The 22,641-nt window shown below is 36.0% G+C and overlaps 2 protein-coding genes and 1 pseudogene across 2 annotated transcripts; 2 read left to right on the plus strand and 1 right to left on the minus strand.

The window, feature by feature from the left end:
* Positions 1-779: 779 nt before the first annotated feature.
* On the plus strand, positions 780-2,969 carry LOC114500234 (olfactory receptor 8H1-like). The gene is made up of 2 exons (XM_028516873.2): positions 780-998; positions 1,748-2,969. The coding sequence occupies exon 2, from the start codon at positions 1,790-1,792 to the stop codon at positions 2,735-2,737; it is 948 nt and encodes a 315-aa protein (XP_028372674.1). The 5' UTR covers positions 780-998; positions 1,748-1,789; the 3' UTR covers positions 2,738-2,969.
* LOC114499071 (olfactory receptor 5T2-like) lies at positions 2,314-10,197 on the minus strand. The gene is made up of 2 exons (XM_028515026.2): positions 9,111-10,197; positions 2,314-2,341 (listed from the first exon to the last, which is right to left on the minus strand). Exons 1-2 carry the CDS (start codon positions 10,013-10,015, stop codon positions 2,314-2,316), a joined length of 933 nt encoding a protein of 310 aa, XP_028370827.2. The 5' UTR covers positions 10,016-10,197.
* Positions 10,198-20,283: 10,086 nt separating this feature from the next.
* Positions 20,284-21,288, plus strand: LOC114500158 (annotated as a pseudogene).
* The last annotated feature ends 1,353 nt before the right edge of the window (positions 21,289-22,641 follow it).

Genomic DNA, 22,641 nt, shown 5'->3' on the forward strand with positions numbered 1-22,641 from the left:
ATGCTTTAAAACGCTTGTCAGCTGATGACCCATTAGAGAGAGGCCGGAGATGGGACACAAGTCCATGCACAAGACGAGACATTGTGGGTTTATCAAAGGCTGATGTAACATTGGTCATAATGTGTCATGGAATCTTGCTCACAAAATGGGTGGTGGAGGCTAAACATACAGTGTAGTAGTAATTATGCAAAACTGTAGATTCATACATATGCATTAATAAAGACAAATAATTAAGGGGAATTCATCAAAATGTTCCAACATTTCACACCTGTTCTCATTTTGTTCTTTGAATTTTGTTGCATTCTAATTATTTTCTAATGAACAGTGATAGTGTGATAGTATCACACAAGTGAACATAAAAATGTTTCATTGTGAAAAATGAATTAATCCATCTTTGATGGTTTCAGTGACAGAGCGATTGCAGATGTCTCTATAAATGGCTTCTCCACCAACCCAGTTAAACCTTAAAGGATCACAAAAGAGGTTGAAACCAGGTTCTTCACCATGTGCCGTCTAAGGGAAAAGGCAACTATTTTCTCAAAACATGACATAGTTGCATTTAGTCCCTGAGCTATTGTCCTTGGAAACATGCCAGAAAAGCTTCCTTGGAGACTGGTCCCCAGGGAAGAGCAATGTTGCCTTGTCCTCAATCCTCAGTTATTATGGGGTGCCCTGGGAGACAGACAACAAATTCTCTGCTCCACTTGTGTTCACAACAGCTGCCTGAATTCCCTTTCAGACACAATTTGCTGCAGATTTTCTGTGTGACCAGCGCCTTCACAAAATTCTAAGTGGAGTTTTTCTCTTTTTCAACTCAGAATAAAGCAAGATGAGTGGCCAAAATTTTATAAATAATTTAACTCTAAGGAAAGAGTGTATTATAGAAATTTTTGACTCGAATAGTTTTCATGTTTTATTTGTGAGAAAAGGTTGACAAATTTCTTGCCTGATAATATTGGAAGACGGTTTTCTTCTTTCTCCCCTGACTTTGGCTCTTGGTAAGTATTACTCTGAAAATTTAAGAGTTTTAGTTAGGACGAAATAGAAAGAAGGCATTTTACAAAATATATACATAAACATATCACTCAGACCTTACCCTAAGAAATGCCAGGCTTTGTGAAACCAGAACTATGAGTTGATGGAATTGTGCTCTACAAGCAATATACATGTTTTTGAAACATTTTTTTTGAAACAAATCCCATTTCAAATGCTCACATTGAAAAATATATCTTCTGCAAATTAATACTAATGTGTAAGATAGTAAATCATGCATTAAAACTGTTTTTATAATTGTTTATTATATAGTATATCAAGAATTTTTTTCCTCAGGTTTTTTCAGTTGTAGCTAGAAATATGGTATAATGAGCCTGTTCTCTGAAGTCACTCTCTCTTGGTAGAACAGCAGAGCCACCATTTAATAGCTCTGACTCTGAATAAGTTACTTAAATTGTCTGTGCTCTTTAATGCATTTTTGAAAATGAGCCTATAAGATAGCACACATGGAATAATGTTCTCATGTGGAGGAAATATGCTAATAAAGAAAAAGATTCAGAACAGTGTCAGGCTTATCATAATTACAAAAGATGATAGTTTTGATTATACCATGCCAAAGGGTCAATGTATGCTCACTTACATACTTTGCAATCAAATGTAATTTCTCATCATGTTCTGCAGTCCACTAATTATTATTAATTCTTAGAAATATTAAAGCAATTTCAATAAACATTCATGAACTCATTCCTGCCAGGTATCACCTTTCTTTCTCCACAGTTTGAAGCAGTTGGATAGAATGGACAGAAGGAATAACACACATGTGTCTGACTTCATCCTTATGGGGCTGACAGAATCTGAAGAGATCCAGCTGGTCCTCTTTATCATATTTCTCATCATATACCTGATCAGTGTGCTGGGAAACACAGGGATGATACTGATCATCCACCTGGATCTCCAGCTTCACACTCCCATGTATTTTTTTCTCAGGCACCTATCATTTCTTGACCTTACTTACTCAACAGCCATCACTCCTAAAACCTTACACAACTTACTGACCTCCACAAAGCACATTTCATCTATAAGCTGCTTCACCCAAATGTACTTTTTTGTCTTCTTGGGTGTCGCTGAATGTTTCCTTCTCTCCTCAATGGCCTATGATCGCTATGTAGCTATCTGCAATCCTCTGCACTACCCTGTTGTTATGTCCAAAAGATTCTGCTGCTCCCTCATCTTTGGGTCCTATTTCATTGGCTTTACAAACTCTGTGATCAATGTGCTTTTCATGAGCAGACTGGATTTCTGTGACTCCAATGTAATCCATCACTTTTTCTGTGACACTTCCCCAATCCTAGACCTGTCCTGCACTGACACACGTAGTGTGGAAATCATGATATTCATTTGTGCTGGCTCTGCTCTAATGGTTTCTCTTGTCACAATATCTGTGTCTTACCTGTTCATTCTGACCACTGTACTGAAAATTACTTCCACTTCAGGAAAGCAAAAAGCCTTCTCTACATGTGCCTCCCATCTCCTGGGAGTCACCATCTTTTATGGCACTACCATTTTTACATATTTAAAACCACGCAAGTCCTATACCTTGGGCAAAGATCAAGTGGCTTCTGTGTTTTATACTATTGTGATTCCCATGCTGAATCCACTCATTTACAGCCTTAGGAATAAAGAAGTGAAAAATGCTCTCAAAAGACTCATGCAGAAGAGAGAGGACTCCAGGCAATTAAAGTAACATCGTTTCTAAACAGTTAACATTTCTCTCCTTTCCTGTGGAGTATTTTCTTCTTCTCTCCAAAAAGCAATGAAGTCCTTTCATTTGTATTTCTGTTGAAACTTCTTTACTTAAACAAATATAATCTTGGACATTTCCAGAAACATGTCTTTTGAAATTCACATTGTTATGGACTTCAATGTTAAAAAATCATTGCCTTTCTCCTGATATTTATAGGCTTGTGGTGGTCATTTAAAACAAATTATTAAATTAAATTCTTAGCTTTTGTGTTTCATATTCTACAAGACACATTGTAAAGCTAAGAATTGATAAATTTTGTGACAACTAAGAAACCTTTAGTTAGGTAGAGTGCTAAAATTTTCCTTAGGTTTAAACCCTTTCCTGTGTATAATCTGGAATTTCTGTTTGAATTTTTTTTGTTATTTAAAGGTTATTTAAATTTTTTCCTTAAATTTTCAGTGTTTGTTTTTTTTTGAAAACCACTTGAATGAATTTGCTTGACATGTAAAATCTGTTCTTTTCTGATATATACAATTTTTAAAATTTCCCTGCAAGTACACATCAAGTATATATCAGACACTTTCAAATTGTTCCTCCAAAAGGCTACAACATATCTCAAGAGGGCCCCTATCCCTGCATCTCCAGAAGCATAGAGAGTTAACCCTTCAAAATTTTTGCCAATTATATGGGTATGAATTTTCAAGGACAACTAAGTGTGTTGGACTTCAGGCAATTTAAAATCTAGCCAGGTTATATGGACATTTTAACTGTATTCATTCTTCTAATCCATGATCACAGAAGGTCTTTCTATTTCATTGTGTCTTTTTCCATTTCTTCTAGTAGTGCTTTGCTATCTTCAGTATGGATAAGTCTTTCACATCTTTTATTAAGTTTATTCCTATGTATTTTGTTCTTTTTGTTGCAATTGTAGAAGGAATTGTTTTTTAAAACTGAAAGCAACAAACGAACAAACATGACATGCAAAAAAACAAAACTCATAGACAGTCATATGGTGGTTGTCAAAGTGAAGGGGGTTGTGAGGTAGTGAAGGGCAAATGGGGTCAAACATGGTGATGAAAGATTTGACTTTGGGTGGTGGGCACACAATGCAATATGCTGACAATGTATCATTGATTTATACAATGAAAACATGTAGAATCCTACTAGCATTGTCACCCTAACACATTTAATTTAAAAAGTAATAAAAATACTTTCAGGGGGAAAAAGTATCCTGGCAGCCTGTTGCTCTTTGAGAAATTAGGACTTGAAACACAAGATTTTTAGATCACCAGCAAAGGACATTATTACTCGGAACAAAAGTAATAGCCACAGTTCATATTCACACCAGTTCCCCATACCTTCCCAGGTCCCACGAGTTTGTGTATAGAAGGTGGGTATAGAAGGATGAAGGCACACACAGTGGGCTGTATTATAGGAGAGGACCACTGAGTTTTGGGGACCACTTTTATGGTAAACAGATTCATGCCTATTCTTTGTTTACAGGAACATTACCTCATTGCTAGTGGCAGCTCACTGCAAAAACAACCCTGATATGTAGCCCAGGTACACAGTAGTCAGGGCTTAGGTTTCTGGTATACCCAGCAGGAAGGTCTAGGGGCACTCGGGCCTCATGGCACATTGCCAGACCCAGTAGAGTAACATGTGTTAGCTGATAAACCCCTTCTGCTTTGTGTGGTGTGTCTTCCACCTACTGTCTATTAGCTCTCTTCTCCACACTGGTGAATTTTTAAAAAATGAAATTTATTGTGGTGATGTTGGTGAATAAAATTACACAGGTTCAATTGTACAGTTAATTCTATGATACACCAGCTATATTGCATGGTGTGTCTCCCACCCCAAGTCAAATCTTCTTTCATCATTAAATTTGACTTTCTGTTAAGCTTTTATAACTAGCTATATATTTTATTCAATTATAGAATTTTTACTTCTTTGAATTTTATATTGTTTTCTTTGTGAAATGATACTTGATTATTCTTCCTGAATATTTTTAAATGTTTAAAGTGCAGCCTCCATTATAAAAGTTATTTTTTTTACTAATACAAAACAGCTGTTATTTAATCTTTTTATTATGCATTATTTTTCTCTATTTAATTTTTTATTCCCTTATATGGCAATGCCATTTAAAAATATGACTGATTTTTGCCTTGACTGGTGTGGCTCAATGGATTGAGCACCAGACTGCAAACCAAAGGGTTGCCAGTTCGATTTCCAGTCAGGGCACGTCTCCAGTAGGGAGCACTCAAGTAGAAACCACACATTAATGTTTCTCTCCCTTTCTCCCTCCCTTCCCCTCTCTAAAAATAAATAAATAAAATATTTTTAAAAAATAAAACTTATTTTTGTTCCAATATCCATTTGATCTAGGCTCTATATTCACAGCGATTTTGATTTGTTTTTGTTTGCAATTAGAAGCAAGTATTTGATGAGCATCTCTTTTGTTTAATAATATGATTTTATAGCTCATCTCTCATCTTGTGGAAGCCTTATGTCATTTCATAAATTCATGGGCTCTTTTTATTTTCCATGTGGTTTTTGAAAAATATATTTTTACCTTTCTATGTTCATGTCTATGATTAAGAAATGTGTCTTCATGAAGTGTTGGCAAAAACGGTGAACTAATTCTGAGTTGTAGATAACATGAAAGGTGAGGAAAAGCTAGTTAAATTCAAATTATAATTAAATTAAAGTATTTTAGCCTCTTTACATTAAATTTTAGAAATGATGTATATAATGTTATTACACACTTGTACTGGAACCTACAGCCAACGTAATTTAGGCTATTCACATCTGCCTTGAAATTTCCTTGTTAGATTAGCACACATTATATTTTACGTAAGATGCAGTCTTAAGTAAGTTAAGACATAATCTTCTTTTTTATGATGTCATGCCAAAATGCTATTTAATAAAAATACAATAAAAATGAGACAAGAGTAAAGCGTGCCAAAACTATGAACAGCTGTTTATTTCAAAATAATTGATAGGCATAATGGTAATAATACATTTTGGTGAGCATTTACCATGTGCCAGATAATATTTAAAAGGCTTTAGATATAAAGGTAACAGAGCTTATCTTCACAAGATAACTTTCAGTTGTTAGGTGTTAGCAATATCCGAATGTTTATTTCATATAAGGAAAGTCACTTTTCTACATGTTCAGGCAAAGACTTAAGAATCTAAACAACAATAAAAAGAAAAAGTAAATAAAAAATTAAATAAAACACCATTCAAAAAAAGAATGTTCCTGGAATATTCCATTTATGTCATACAACTTATATCCAATACATCAGCATATTACTTTGATTCTTTTTTTTTTAAGATTTTATTTATTTATTTTTAGAGAGGGAAGGGAGGGAGGGAGGGAGACAGAGAGAGAGAGAGAGAGAGACAGAGAGGGAGAGAAACATCAATGTGCGGTTGCTGGGGGTTATGGCCTGCAACCCAGGAATGTACCCTGGCTGGGAATCGAACCTGGGACACTTTGGTTCCCAGCCCGCGCTCAAACCACTGAGCTACACCAGCCAGGTCTTTGATTCTAATTACAGAATATATTTGGAGTCTGAGTACTTCTCAACACTTTCTCTGCTGTGCACTTCCCCACCCCCAACAATGAAACATCTTCTCAGTTTTAGGATTATTTCTACACCCTCCTAGCTTGTCCCTATATTTTGTCCTTATACCGCTTGAATTTATTCTAGAGCCAGAGTGATACTTGTAAACAGGAAGTTGGTTCATATCACTTTCTTCTACAAGACATACATGAACTGATAGTTGTCAGGGGAGAAGGGGTTGAAGGCTGGATGAGAACGTTGAAGGGACTGAAAAGTACAAACGGGTAGTTACAGAGCAGTAACACAGATGCAGATTACAGCACAGGGAATACAATCAGCAATGCTGTGAGAAACGTGTATGGGCTAGGTGAGTATGTGTAGCAGTAAGACACTTTGTTGTACATTGGAAACTACAGCAGGATAATATGGAATGTAAACTGCAATGGAAAAACAAAAAAGAAACAATTGTGGGAAAAAATCATAATTAGCATATCAGACCTCAATAAGAAGACACGTTTAAAAGAGGGAATTGCGTGAATAGCATGTTTAAGTAATTGTAAACATGAGGAAGATTGCAAAAAAATTGTTGGGGGAATATATTGTGAAAAGAGATGCTCTGTGTTTATACTGCTGAGGCGTTATTTAAACATAGTAATTCCACCTTGAAAAAATAACCTCAGAACCTTGAAACACAAATTCAAAATAACCTATGAACCCCAATGTTCATAGCAGCACAATTTACAATAGCCAAGTGCTGGAAGCAGCCTAGGAGCCCATCAGTAAATGAGTGGATCAAAACACTATGGTACCTTTACACAATGGAATTCTAAGCAGCAGAGAGAAAGAAGGAGCTCCTACCCTTCATGACAGCATGGATGGAACTAGAGAACACTATGCCAAGTGAAGTAAGCTGGGCAGTGACAGACAAATGCCTTATGATCTCACCTGAAAGTGGAACCTAATCAACAAAACAAACAAGCAAGCAAAATATAACCAGAGTCATTGAAATAAGAACAAACTGACAGTAACCAGAAGGGAGGGGGGAAGGAGATAACAGGGGAAAGAAGGAGAAAGGTTGTTAAAGAACATGTATGAAGGACACATGGAAAAAGCCACAGGGGGTTAGGATTGAGGGTGGGAGGTGGAGATGGATTGGCTGGGGAGGAGTAGTGAGGGGAAAATGGAGACAACTGTACTTCAACAACAATGAAAAAGGAGAAATACTCAGCACTCTATGTTCTAAGGAGTTTTTCTTTTTGGTTGGAAATAAAAATGTTTTCGAGCAATGAAAACAAATTAATAATAATAGTAATAATTATAGTAGAAGGAAGGCAAAAAGAAAGAAGGAAGGACAACTGCCACTTAAAATTGTTCTTGAAGGACACACGCACTTGCCATGAAAGTGAGGTCTGCGGGCAGCAGTGCCGAACATGAACACAGCAGGCACGTTTTTCTGCATCTTGGCTCCTGGGTCCTGGGACTGAGGAGTGGGAGCATCTGCACAGGCATCTCAGGGTGGGACTGGTCAGAGTAAAACAGAACCAGAGCTGCGTCAAGACCAGGCCTCTAGGGAAAAGTGTCAAGATGAACTGGGGCTCAGTTGTGGGAAGAGTTTAAACTGCAAGCTGGGTGTGCCTTACCTTCCAGATGGTGCTTGTCCTTTGTCATGTTTAAGTTTACGTATGATCTTTATAAATGTCAATGTCACTCTCTGTATATTGTGAGAAATGAAAAAATGGATTTTGTATTTGTTTTGTATTTGACAAAATAATGAAAGGTAATGAAATACACACACACAGCATGGTAATGACACCAACAATTTGCAAACATTATCTGTGGTCTCCAAACCTCAGGCTGGACTTAGAATTGCTGTCAATGTATGGACCTGAGGAGGGAGCAGAGTGCTTTCATCTAGACTCAGACGCCAATGATTTCATGGAAACTGATATGAGAATAGGTGAGCCACAGTTTTGGTGTCAATTAGCTGGTATTTGCTCAAGCTTGTTAGATGTAATACTAAAGTTACTTATAATTGCAACCTGGAATCTTATCTAATTCAAGTTGTATGACATGAAAGTCAATATTATTCATTTTAAAGAAAATATTTCATGTATGCATGACTATATATATGTATATATTCATGTGTGTGTGTGTGTGTGTGTGTGTATCAGTATTCATATGTTGAAATCCTAATACCTATACTGCAGAATGCTATTGCATGCATTTGGAAATAGGGGCTTAGTGAAGTTATTATGTTAAAATTAGGTCCTTTCCATGGACCCTAATCCAATATGTCAGGTATCTTTATACATGGAGGATATTAGGACACAGACACTCTGAGATAAAAGAAGTGAAGACACAGGGAGAAGATGGCTATGTACAAGCCAAGGAGAAAAGCCTCAGATGAAATCAACCTTGTCTTTCATTGATCTCAGACTTCCCAGTTATAGAACACTGAGAAATAAATTTCTATTGTATAAGCCACTAACTAGTCTGCTGTACATTATTATGGCAGCTCTGACAAGAAAATGCAATCACTATCAGCATGTGTGTAAATATATATATTTCTGTGCATGTGTATCTAAGAATGAACGGTTTTTCTGCACAGGGAAACTGCACAGTTGGAGGTGTGGTTCTTCTCTACATATAAAAAAAGGTTTAAGAAGAACAGAGACACTAATAAACTAATAAAAACATTTTTATTATAAGTTTTGGTATAAAGACAACAAACATCATTCTTAAGTCATTTCAAATAATGATTAGGGTAAAAACGTACTTTATTGATAAACCCATTTTCCCCAAACACTCTTTTCATTGCCTCTTTCACATCTTTGTTCCTCAGACTGTAGATGAGGGGATTCAGCATGGGAATCACGATGGTGTAAAACGTTGACACTATCATGTCATGGTCCAAAGCATAGTTGGAACTCGGTCTCACATACATGAAGACAGTGGTTCCGTGATAAATTGACACTCCAGTTAGGTGAGAGCCACATGTAGAGAAGGCTTTTCTCCTCCCCTCCGCAGAGCGCATCCTCAGAATGGCCAACAGAATGAAGCCATAGGAGATCAGGACAATCAGGATAGTGACAATCTCAATGGAGCCCACAAAGTAGAAGAGAAGAAGCTGGTTTGTGTGAGTGTCAGAACAGGCAATAGCAAGGAGAGGAGGGATGTCACAAAAGACATGTCTGATTTCACTGGAGGCACAGAAGGATAGGCTAAATGTGGCCACTGTGTGTACAGAGGCATTTAAAATGCCTGCGATGTAGGAAGCAATGGTGAGTGGCACATAGACTCTGGGTGACATGCTGACTGAATACAGGAGAGGGTTATAGATTGCCACATAGCGATCATATGCCATTGCAGCCAAGAGGAAGCATTCCGTGGTCCCAAATGTAACACCAAGAAACATCTGTGATGCACATCCAAGGAGTGAAATGACCTTATTCCTTGACAGAAAATCTACTAACATATTTGGAGTCATTACTGAGGAAAAGCAGGCATCCACTGATGACAGCACACACAGAAAATAGTACATGGGGTTGTGGAGCCGGGAATCCCCAATGACCAATACAACCAGCCCTAAATTTCCCATCAGAGTGAACAGGTAAATCACTAGAAACAGGAAGAATAAGATAATTTGCAGTTCTAGATTGTCTGTGAAGCCCTTCAGTATAAATGTAGTAACTTCAGTGACATTCTTCATGTTGAAACCTCATGGAACAAACTTGAAGATATTCAAAATTTTAGAATTCTTATTGCCCTGTCCAATCACCAATATTGTGACTCAATGTGACCTATATCTTCATATTTATTTCTTTTCAGTGAATAATTTCTCAGCTGCAGTTCAGGAACCAGGACTATGGCCGAGGGTCAAAGGTTGATGCTGCTCACTACAGAATCAAATGGAAATTTTGAGTTTTGACACACAGGCCCAACTCATGTTATTTACAAAACCTTGAATCAAATGGTTAATTTGCCAATGAATTTTATTAGTTGTTTTCCTACTAACACATTAAAACACAAGTAAAGAGTTGAAAACTACCTTATATAATTATAACATTAAATTTTCTCTCAAAAGAAAATAAATACTGAAGCTAAAATGTGTGAATAAAATTACATTTTAAAATACCTGTAGAATGTTTTGAATTAGATGTTTGACACACTAACAACCTAATGAGTTATAATAGTTTATGAGTTAGTATCTTTAAAAATTGTCCAATTTTATTAGGTTATTGAATGAAAATAATCAAGATTTTTTAAGAACATGGATTATGATTTAATATAAAATCATATGACAGCTTGGGTTTCATTCAATTTGGTTTTTAAATGTTCTTCATTATATTCTCCTAGTTAGGCAAATATTTGGTCATTTGTATTATTTGGGGGAACCTTAACTCTTGATAGTATGTGTTTTTCTACATTCTTAAAATTCTGTGGCGTAAGTGGGGGAATGATAAGCAAAAATAGGAGATGCCATTGTTCTTTCAGATTATTACACTTGATTGATTTTATGTTGTTGATTCCGGATTCAGTAAAATAACAACTAGGTAAAAGTAGCAATTAAGTTCATAAAGATCAGTAATTAAAAATATAACAAACAGTAAGAAATAATCATTGAACATAGAAAGAAAATTCAATATGTCTAAACAGCAAGGACTCAGTTAAAAATTATAGAAAAAAGTGTTTCCTGCATGGTCCAACAGTTATTTAAATTAGGAATAAAAGTGGTAATAGAATCTGAATTGAAAGTTTCATTTTTAGCCCATACTATAACACTAAGAGGAGGATATGTTTTGTTCAGCTGGTTATCATAATCATGTATGTAATTTTTAATCCACCCATAGAAAATTTGTGTCAGTCTTAAAGGCACATAATATGCTGCTAGTTATATTTTGTACATTATTTTAATTCATAATGCAAGTCAAGCTCCAGTTTCAATACATTAACATGATCCCATCAGTGAGAGGGGAGCCATTTGGATTAAAAATGGAATATAAAACACATTGATGATCTTCTGGGAAAGACAATGTAAGAATTACCTAAAAGAATTGTCAATATCAGGACAAAAAAAATTTAAGAGGGAGAGTAACATTGATGTGTGAGAGATACATTGATCAGTTGCCTCTTGCATGCCCCCAACTGGGGACCTGCCCCACAACCCAGGCACATGCCCTGACTAGGATTCAAACTGGAGACCTTTCAGTTCACAGGCTGGCACTCAGCACAGGAAGCCACAGCAGCCAGGGCAAAAGAAAACATTTTCATAGAATTATTGGGAAGATTGAAAGCAGAGAAAATAGAAAGTACTCACATAAAATGTTGGAGAAGGCCGAATTTAGGTCAAATCCTATGTATTAGCAATAAAAGTTACCACATGACAAGTTAGCACTTAAACCACTTATTCTAATAAACTGCACATATTTGAGCTGCTCTAACAATAAAATGCTTTTAAATATGGTATCATTTCATTAAAAAACTTAACAAATAGATTGGGAAAACCCCAAATACATATATATTTTTTTAATTAAGGAATTCATGGGAAGAATGACATGACAATTAATCAGAGAGGATCTGATGACAGAATTTATGTAGCTGAGGTCAGAACAAAAGAGACAGAAGTAACAAAACAAACTTTGATAAATGTGATGCAGTCAGTCTGTGTTGTAATGCAGTCAGAAATCACAAGAAAAAGCTCCACCCCAAAACCGCTCTTTTCATCAGTTCCATGAAAGACCTGGTACAAGGAAAATGACAAAATATCTGGAATCTGAAAGTGTGTGCTCAGCACCATCATTAAAAGAAGTTTGAGTGTCCCAAGTTCATTCCCAGCCAGGGTACATGCCTGGGTTGCAGGCCATAACCCCCAGCAACCGCACATTGATGTTTCTCTCTCTCTCTATCTCCCTCCCTTCCCTCTCTAAAAAAATAAATAAATAAAATCTTTTAAAAAAAAGAAGTTTGTGGTGTTGGGCTTTCCCTCCACAATTTACTCTTCTTTAAATAGCAGTAAATTTAAATGGCAGAGCAGATGCAATAATTCACAAAGATGAACTAAATATGTAAAATAATATAGATTAAAGCAAATTCTTTTCAATGTCCATTTTTGTATGAATTTATGATGCACATATGAGTGAACTCTTATCATCACATGTATTTATTTTTGAAAATTAGTAAACATTGGGCCTCAACACTAATGTGACTACATTATGGAAAAACACATTTGACCAGAGCCTTTAGCTAGATATTTCGTTCTTCACCTACATGTAATATATTCACTTAGTGAGAATTATTTTGCACATGAATATTTTTCATCAGATAAAATCCAATGAGTTATTTTACCTTTTTGAGATTTAAAAATCGGTTTACATTATTATTTTTTAATTGTATTTATCCTATTACCATTTACCCCCACACCCTGTTCTACTTCCTCCTCCCCCCACCCCACCCTGCAATCAGCACTCTGTTGTCCGATTCTGGTGTTTCCTCAGTGAGCTCTTTAAGGGTCAGATTATAAAATAAACAGTCTCTGTGAGTTACCACTGTGTGCTGGTAACAAAATAAACACACACACACACACACACACACACACACACACACACAAAGGTCACCACGACCCCATTTCCCACATTGTGGTGGACTTATTTTTGCACTGAGCAAATAAGAAAATGAAAAATTACCATCTAAAATATTTTTGCTAAATTTCTCTTACAACCATCATTTCTGTTAGATTAGTACAACTAAAATTTATTAGGACATATTGATAGGACTCAGAGTTTTAAAGAGAAAATGACTGTATCTTAAAAGATTTAGTAATATAGAATCCACTTTTATAATTAAGGTAAACTGACTTCCAAAAATAGAACATTAATACTGGGCAGAATATCACAGAATCCTGGGCTCAGTATTGAGACACCGAGCTTGCACAGGAGGAGAGGAATGCCAGCAGCCACTTGCCAAGCTGAGGGAGAGGACTTCTGCTCACACCTTTGTATCTCACCTGTGTAGCAACTCTCACTTGAGAGAGTACCAGAGCCAGGGTCACTCCTAGTCACCCTCAGGGGGAAGGCACTTTTCACTGTCCCCCGTACACCATGGCTTCATTCTGCACCTGACCTCCCCGCTCCCCCCCAACAGAAATACTCAGCACATGGACTTGATGTATTTGGGTTTTTTAAGCTATTAAGACTACTGAAACCTTAGGAAATAAGTAGTGATCTGAAGTGGCTTCTACATTACATAGATACCTAAAGAAACCTACAGAATTATTATTTTCTTCATTATATGAAAATAACACCCAGCTAGGGAATGCATCAAATATTTTCTTGCCTTCCATTGGGAAATTTACTGTTTTGGTACTTCATGGTGCTCTGACATTCTTTCATCAGAATAATGAAAATATGCCTTCTATTGGGAACATTCTCAATTTCCTTAAGAAATAAATGCAATGCTTTTTTATTCTAGGAAGTATTGTCACTCAATCTTAGTCTCTGCAATCATCAGACTGTGATGAATTCACCTGTGCAATCAACAGGCAACAACTAAAGGCTTTAGCACTGAAGTTTCATAACATATATTTGACCCATTATTTAGATCTTACCTATTAAAATTATTCTGCATACTTTCTGAAACTGCCTCGTACCTGTAGAACAAACAGCAAATGCATGTTTAGGTACATTACAAATATGGTTTATTTAGATTGCTTATATCAACCTGTTTCAACTTTGCTAAAACCCACAGGAGGTGCCCAAGGGGAGTACACCCAATTACCTTCTGGCTTAAAATAGCAACATGATAATTTATTCAGTAACAAAAAGTAAGCAGGTCTAGAGTAGTGTACTTATGTGTTGATGTTTAGAAAATGAATGAAGTATTTTGTTTCTTTTGATCAACTAATAGATATGCACACAAACAGTAAACATGCATGGGCAAACCTAGGAACAAAATAGAAAATTTTAACATAGGTAGAGGGGGAGGCCCAGTAAACATTTTATTTTTCTTCAGTTTTCCAGAAGCATTCCACCTTTACCCAGGCTCAATCAGAGTGTCACAAAAGGACAGTGACAGACCTGATGTAGTGTGAGAGGTCCCTGAGGATGTCTGAAGCAGGTGGCTCATGCTCCTGTTAAGAAGGGCAGGGCTTCACCTGGAGGGGAAAAGTGCTGAGAAGAGTAACAGTTAGTAGGGCAGGTACAGCAGGAAGGTGAGGGTTCAGCAGGGAGGGAGCTTCTGGAGACTCAGAAAGTTGTTACACATCTTCTTGGAGAAATGTCTGTTCAGGTCCTCTGCCCAATGTTAAATTGGACTGTTTGGTGTTGACTTGTTTGTGTTCTTTATATGTTTTCGATATTGACTCCTTGGCAGAGCTGTTGTCTTCCAGTCTTCCAATATCTTCTTGCATTTAGCTGTTTGTCTTTTTGTTTTTTTTTAGTGGTTTCTGTAGCTGCACAGAACCTTTTTAAGTTGACCAAGTCCCTTTCATTTGTTTACCTTTACCTCCTTGCCTTTGGGATCAAATTCATAAAATACTCTGTAAGATCAAGGTCCATAAATTTCTTCTGTGTAATTCAGTGTTTCAAGTCTTATAGTTAAGTCTTTGATCCATTTTGAGTTAATTTTTGTTTATGGGGACACACAGTCTAGTTTCATTCTTTTTGCATCTGGCTTTCCAATTTTCCTAGCACCATTTATTGGAGAGGCTTTCTTTTTTCCATTGAATTTTTGGGGCTCCTTTGTTGAAAATTATTTGCCCACATGCATTTGGGTTTATTCTGAACTCTCAATTCTGTTCCACTGGTCTGTGTATTGGTTTTTCTGCCAACCATGCTGTTTTAATGATTATACTTCGTGGTATAATTTGAAGGCTGAGAGTATGATGCAACCAATTTTTTTCTTTTTTTTTTCCAAGATTGCTTTGGCTGTTTGGGGTCTTCTGTGGGTCCATACAACTACAATGATATTCTTGTTCTATTTCTTTTAAAAAATGTCATTGGAATTTTCATAATGATTGCATTAAATCTGTAGATTGCTTTGGGTAATATGGACTTTTTAACTATGTTGATCCTTCCACTCCATGAACATAAAATATCTGTGTATTTCTTTCTGTACTTTTTTATTTCTTTTAATAAGTTTGTAGTTTTCAGTGTATAGGTCCTTCACATCCTTTAAGTTTATTCCTAGATATTTTACTCTTTTTGTTGCCATTGAAAAAGGAATTCTTTTTTTTCTTTTTTCCTGAAATGTCATTGTTATTGTATTATATACAAATGCAATGGATTTTTATACAATGATTTTTGTATCCTACAACTTCACACTGTATTTGTTTATTGTTTTTAATAGTTCTTGGTGAAGTCTTTAAGGTTTTCTCTGTACAGAATCATGTCATCAGCAAAAAGTGGCAATTTTACTTTTCTCTTCTTGATTTGTCTCCCATCCAAGTACCAACCAGGCCCGACCCTGCTTAGCTTCCGAGATCAGATGAGATCGGGTGTGTTCAGGGCAGTATGACCGTAGACTCTCCTCTTCATTTGTTTGCCTTTTATGACTTTCTCTTGCCTGGTTGCTCTGGCTAGACCACCCAGTCCTACATGCAATAAGAGTGGTGAGAGTGGACATCCTTGTCTTGTTCCTGATCTTACAGGAAAAGCTCTCAGTTTTTCACTGTTGAGTAGGATATGAGACAAGGGTTTGCCTTGTAAGACCTTTATGATGTTGAAATATTTTCTTTCTATTTTATCGAGTGCTTTAATTATAAAGATATCTTGCCAAATGCTTTTTCTGCAATTCTTAATATGATTATGTGATTTTTACCCTTTATTTTGTTAATGTGATGTTTTCCACTGAAATAGATCAAAGAACTAAAGATAAGATTTGAAACACTAAATTATAAAGAAGGTACTAACACTATGGACCTTGTCTTTGAAAATATTTTATGAATTTGACTTCAAAGGCAAGGGAAGGAAAGGTGGAAACAAAGGGGATTATATCAAACTAAAAAGCTTCTGCACATCGAAAGAAACTACCAACAAAACAAGAAAGCAGCCATCCAAAAGAAGATATTTGCAAACAACAGCTCTGACAGAATTTATACACAACTTATCTATAAACAACTCATACAGCCATGGCTGGTGTAGGTCAATGGATGTGAGCATGGGCTGTGAACCAAAGGGTCATCGGTTCAATTCCCAGTCAGGGCACATGCCTGGGTTGCAGGTCAGGTCCCCAGTGGGGGCCACGTGAAAGGCAATCACACATTGATGTTTCTCTCCCTTTCTTTCTCCCTCCCTTCTTTTCTGTCTAAAAGTAAATAAAGAAAAATCTTTAAAAATAAAATTCATACAAATCGACACCAAACAAATAATCTTACTTAAAAATGGGCAGAGGACCTGAACAGATGCTTCTCCCAAGAAGATATACAAATGGCTATCAGATATGTGAAAAGACGCTCAACTTCACTAACTATTAGGGAAATGAAAATCACAGCTATAATCAGATAGCACCTCACACTTGTTAGAATGGCTATTATCATCATAAGACAAAAAAAATAACAAGTGTTGGAAAAATTGTGGAAAAAAGAAACCCTCATTCACTGCTGGTGGGAATGTAAACTGGTACAGCCACTGTGGAAAACAGTTTGGAGGTTCCTTAAAAAATTAAGAATAGAATTACCATATAGCCCAGAAACACCTCTTCTGAATGCATACCCCTCAAATTTATAAAGATTTAGTGGCAAAGATACATGAACTTCCATGTTCATTGCAGAGCTATCCACAGTGGCCAAAACATGGAAACAACCAGTGTCCTTCAATAGTTCTTCAATAGAGGACTGAGTAAAGAACATGTGGTGCCCTGGCTGGCATAGCTCTGTGGATTGAGCGGGGGCTGCGAACCAAAGTGTCGCAGGATCGATTCCCAGTCAGGGCACATGCCTGGGTTGCAGGCCATGGCCCCCAGCAACCGCACATGATGTTTCTCTCTCTCTCTCTTTCTCTCTCCCTTCCCTCTCTAAAAATAAATAAATAAAATCTTAAAAAAAAAAAAAAGAACATGTGGTACATAATACAATGGAGCACTACTTGCACTACTTAGCCATAAGAAAAGATATAATTCTGCCATTTGCGATAATGTGGATGGACCCTGACAATATCATATTAAGTGAAATAAGTCAGTCATAAAATGCTAAGAACCACATGTTTTCACTTATATACGGGATATAAAACTGAAACTCATATATACAGACAACACCGTTGTAGCTACCAGGGGGTGTGGGGGGGGGGGGGTAATAAAGGATAAAGGCAGCGGAATCTATGGTGACAGAAAATTATTTGACTTTGGGCACAAAATGCAATAGATGGAGCATGGATCATAGAGATGTGCACTTGGAATCTATATAATCTTGTTAACCAATGTCACCCCAATAAATGTAATGATCAAATAAAATAAAAGTACAGTAAGTATAGTTGCAGAAAAAAAGAACTGTACTTAATGGTACTAATCATTATAAAGCATCATAATGATCAGAGTCTAGAGGACTTTGATTATTTAATAAATATCACATGTAGTAAGTTACTACATAACAGTTTTCTTTCTAATTATTGAGTAAATCATCATGTTGCTATTTTGAAACAGAAGATAATTGAGTCATGTTCCCCTTGGGGAAACTCTTGCAGTTTTCATTCATCACTGAGTAAGGGGATATAAATAATCTAAATTAATTGTATTCATAGTATATCTAAACCTGCATTTGCTGATACACAGGTAAGAAAAGAAAAATTTAGGTTACTTGAAAAATTGTTTATGAGGTGTGGCCTAAATATTGAAGGGTAAATATAAAATCCCCTTTAGTTGTTCCCTGTTGCATGGATAAACACAACCCAAAAGATACAAACTGTTGAATTTATGTTTGTAGAGTTAAGTAAGACTTTTCCAAATCAAGTATCTGCTTTTATTTTTATGATTGAAGGAGAATGACCAGATTAAAGCAAGAACAAAAAAAAACATTGGACCCATTCAACTATCTGAGTGCTTGTATTTTGCTCTAATGAAGAAATAATCAATTATCCTTTACTGCTAGCTTTGTATATAGAAGTCACTTCAGTTAATGCTATTTCATAATTTTTCTCTAGTTTTAATGTCTAAAATCTATTTAAATATAATCAAGAATTGTATTTTATTTCAATGTGAGTGACAATAGGAGAGGGCAGTTACAGAATAAGGCCATGATACAGTAAGAGATAGTGTAACACTGGGAATGTGCTCAGTAATGCCATTATTATTTTTCTCCTTTTGCCAACTTACCATTTTAATGCTGAGGCAAAAGTATTTGGAATTTTCTGCCTTCTATTAAAACTGTGTTTTTGAACTGGTTTGGTATTAATTCCAAAAGCTGATGCTATGTAATTAAATTCTTAAAAATCACAGACATTTTATCCTCATAACTGAATCCTTTCACAGTATTTTAATATTGACTTATGTATACTAAATATAATATTTATTTTGGCTTCTAGGAGAAATACCTGATTCAAGTAAAATGTAGCTGGTGTTCAACATTGTAGTCTTTTACTATTTACTTTCCCAAGTAAAATTAAGCCCACAGTAATGTGGAAAATGAAATTGTGATGAGTTGTGTGGTTAGAGGAAAAAATCATAATCAGAATATGATTCATTGGATTTAATCTTGAAAGAATAACATCTCAGTGTTTATTACAAATAATTACAAGACAAATATAGTAAATTTAGCTAAGGAGTGAGATATCTCACTAAAGGTGAAGGTCACATATTTTAAATGATTAGTGATAATATTCATTTTGGGATCCAATATTTGCTAATGCTTTAAAAATAAATATATCTGATGACAAAGGATCGATTACATAGTCATCATAAATTTGTAACGGCAAATTGACATATTTGAAAGAAATTGCTTTATACATGTATTGCTTTACACATTTAATTAGTCTGCCTATATGCTATCATATTTGCTTGGTCATTCAAACATATTACTATTTTAAAGGGGAATAAACAGTGAAGAGGAAGCCTAATATCACACCTGACATTTAGTCATGACCAGGGCAATGAACACTCACTTTCGAATCTAAATCCTATGTTAATATTCCTAAACAGGTATGTCGTTAAACTGATGTCAAGAATTGTACTGGGGTTGATTTTTTTTTTGCGACTTTTGGTCATATTTTAATATAAATTTAATCATTTTCATTAAAGTTTGTATTTTATTGCTTAATTTGGCTTACTGTGATCATGAGGCATCATCCATAAACAAATCTTGATTGTCTTTCAGATAAATCCAAGGAGATCTAATAGAGGTAATAGTTTTTATGCATTAGCTCATGAAATGTTACAATCCAGGCTACAGCTACTATGTAGACAAAACTAATTCAACATATTCTCTACTGAACATAAGTGTCAAAATTCAACTTTAGTAGCTTATTTTTTCAATTTTTACTCTAATGTTGTAGAGTAAATATTGATATTCTCATTCTGTGGATGAGTAATTTATAGTATATCATTTTACAACATTACTGAAAGGTCTAGAATGCTGACTTTCTATTCCAATGCTCTGCACACTGATATACTATCTAATGTGAATCAATATCAAAAGAAAATTATTTTTAACCAATCACTTGGTATTATAATGTGATTTATTCAGAAAAGAGCTAGTAGAATACAGTTGTAAATGATCAATGGACCTAGTGATTTCGGAAATGGCATGTATTCACATAGTGACTGGACACCCATCTTTTCCATTTAATTTTGCAGTGAGTGGCATGGACACTTGTCCCACCATCTTGTCCCTATCTATTGATCCACGACTTGGAAAGTCTACATTGCTAAAAAATAACATGAGGACATAGCTCTCCTCTCCTTGTGTCACAATATTGAGTCACAGCTCTGCTTATTCTTTTTGTAGTAAGTAAATTATAACTGTACAAATATTTTACACTTGTTTCATGAGATTTCAACATGAAGAATGGTACTCAAGTTACTAGGTTTGTACTGAAGGGCTTCACAGACAATCTAGAACTGCATATTATCTTATTCTTCCTGTTTCTAGTGATTTACCTGTTCACTCTGATGGGGAATTTAGGGCTGATTGTATTGGTCATTCGGGATTCCCGGCTCCACAACCCCATGTACTATTTTCTGAGTGTGTTATCATCAGTGGATGCCTGCTTTTCCTCAGTAATTACTCCAAATATGTTAGTAGATTTTCTGTCAAGGGATAAAATCATTTCATTCCTTGGATGTGCAACACAGATGTTTCTCGCTGTTACTTTTGGGACCACAGAATGCTTCCTCTTGGCTGCAATGGCATATGATCGCTATGTGGCAATCTACAACCCTCTCCTGTATTCAGTCAGCATGTCACCCAAAGTCTATGTGCCACTCATCATTGCTTCCTATGTCAGTGGCATTTTACATGCTTGTGTGCACACAGTGGCCACATTTAGGCTACCCTTCTGTGCCTCCAATGAAATCAGACATGTCTTTTGTGACATCCCTCCTCTCCTTGCTAGCCTGTTCTGACACTCACACAAACCAGCTTCTTCTCTTCTACTTTGCGGGCTTTATTGAAATATCCACTATCCTCATTGTCTTAATCTCCTATGGTTTCATTCTCTTGGTGATTCTGAGGATGCGTTCTGCTGAAGGAAGAAGAAAAGTCTTTTCTACATGTAGCTTTCACCTAACTGGAGTGACAATTTATCATGGAACTGTTCTCTTCATGTATGTGAGACCAAGTTCCAACTACTCTTTGGAACGTGACATGATAGTGTCAATATTTTATAGCATCGTGATTCCCATGCTGAATCCCATCATCTACAGTTTGAGGAACAAATGTGAAAGAGGCAATGAAAAAAGTGTTTGGGAAAAATGGGTTTTTCAATAAAGTATCTTTTTACAGTTAAAAATGAATTAAAAATTGAAAGGTTTGTTCTATGCTTCAATATTGAAAAGATATGATGAACATGTTTGCTTTTCTTGCCAGAATGGCTATCATCAATAAATCAACAGTTATTTGCTAAGATGAGGAGAAAAGGAAACCATTGTGCACTATGAGTGGGAATGCAGGTTGGTGCAGCCGCTGTGGGAAGCAGTATGGAGTTAATAAAAAATGTGAAGATGGAGCCCTGACCACTGTGTCTCATCTACTTGGGGATCATCCCACAGACTGAACAGTCTCCAGTTAGGTTCCCTGTCAGGGCACGTGCCTGGGTTATAGGTTTCATCCCTGGTTGGGGCATGTAAAAGAAGCAGCCAACTGATCTGTGTTTCTCTTTTGCTTCAGTGATTCTTTCACTGCCTCTCTCACTCCATTCCCCTCTCCTAAAAAAGTAAACAAATAATATCTTTTTAAAATCTAGCTTACAAAAACTTAACATTAGAACTGCAAGATAAAGCACAGATAAGTGGTAATGGAAGGAAACATAACGTGGAGTGATGAACACACAATCCAATTTACAGATGATGTAGTGTAGAGCTGAATCCTGAAGCATATTTAATTTTCTTAAACAATGTCACCCCAATAAATTGAATGAAAATAAATCAAAAATCTAAAAAGTTGAAGTATCTTTTATAAATATAAAATGAAACTGCCTTACGACCCAACAATTCCACTTCTAGAATATATCTAGAGAAAACTAAAACACTAACTTGAAAAAATATATGCACCTTTATGTTCATTGCATAGTACTTAAACAGACAAGATTTGAAAACAGCCAAAGTACTTATCAGTAGGTGAGTGGATAAAAAAGTTGGGGTAGTTTACACAATGGAATACCACTCGGCCATAAAGGACAAAGAAACCTTACCTTGCAACAGCATGGATGGGTGTAGAGAGTATTACACTAAATGAAATAAGCCAATCAGAGAAAGACAAGTACCATATGATTTCACTTTTATCTGGAATCTAATGAACAAAATAAGGTAACAAACAAAGTAGAAACAGATTCATAGACACAGAGAACAGACTGACAGTTGTCATAGGAGAGAGAGGTTGGAGGAATGGGTGGAAAAAGAAGGATTAACCACTACAAATTGGTAGTTACAGGATAGCCACAGAAATGTAGATTACAGCACAGGAACAATGAGGTCTGTCCAGAAAGTATCCATCCATGTAAAATTTAAAAACAGACATTTTGACGAACATACAAGATACAAGAAACATTGTAGGTTGGACAATAATGTCTCAATCCTCTTCAAAGTAAGTACCTTGGAACCTTACACACTGCTCCCAGTAGCCATCAGCTGCCCCCTCATATTTTCCTGAGTCTCATCAATGGTCTGAAACCTCTTTCTTTCCATAGGTGATTTTAG

This window comes from Phyllostomus discolor, chromosome 6 (assembly GCF_004126475.2).
Source record: "Phyllostomus discolor isolate MPI-MPIP mPhyDis1 chromosome 6, mPhyDis1.pri.v3, whole genome shotgun sequence".
Taxonomy (NCBI): domain Eukaryota; kingdom Metazoa; phylum Chordata; class Mammalia; order Chiroptera; family Phyllostomidae; genus Phyllostomus; species Phyllostomus discolor.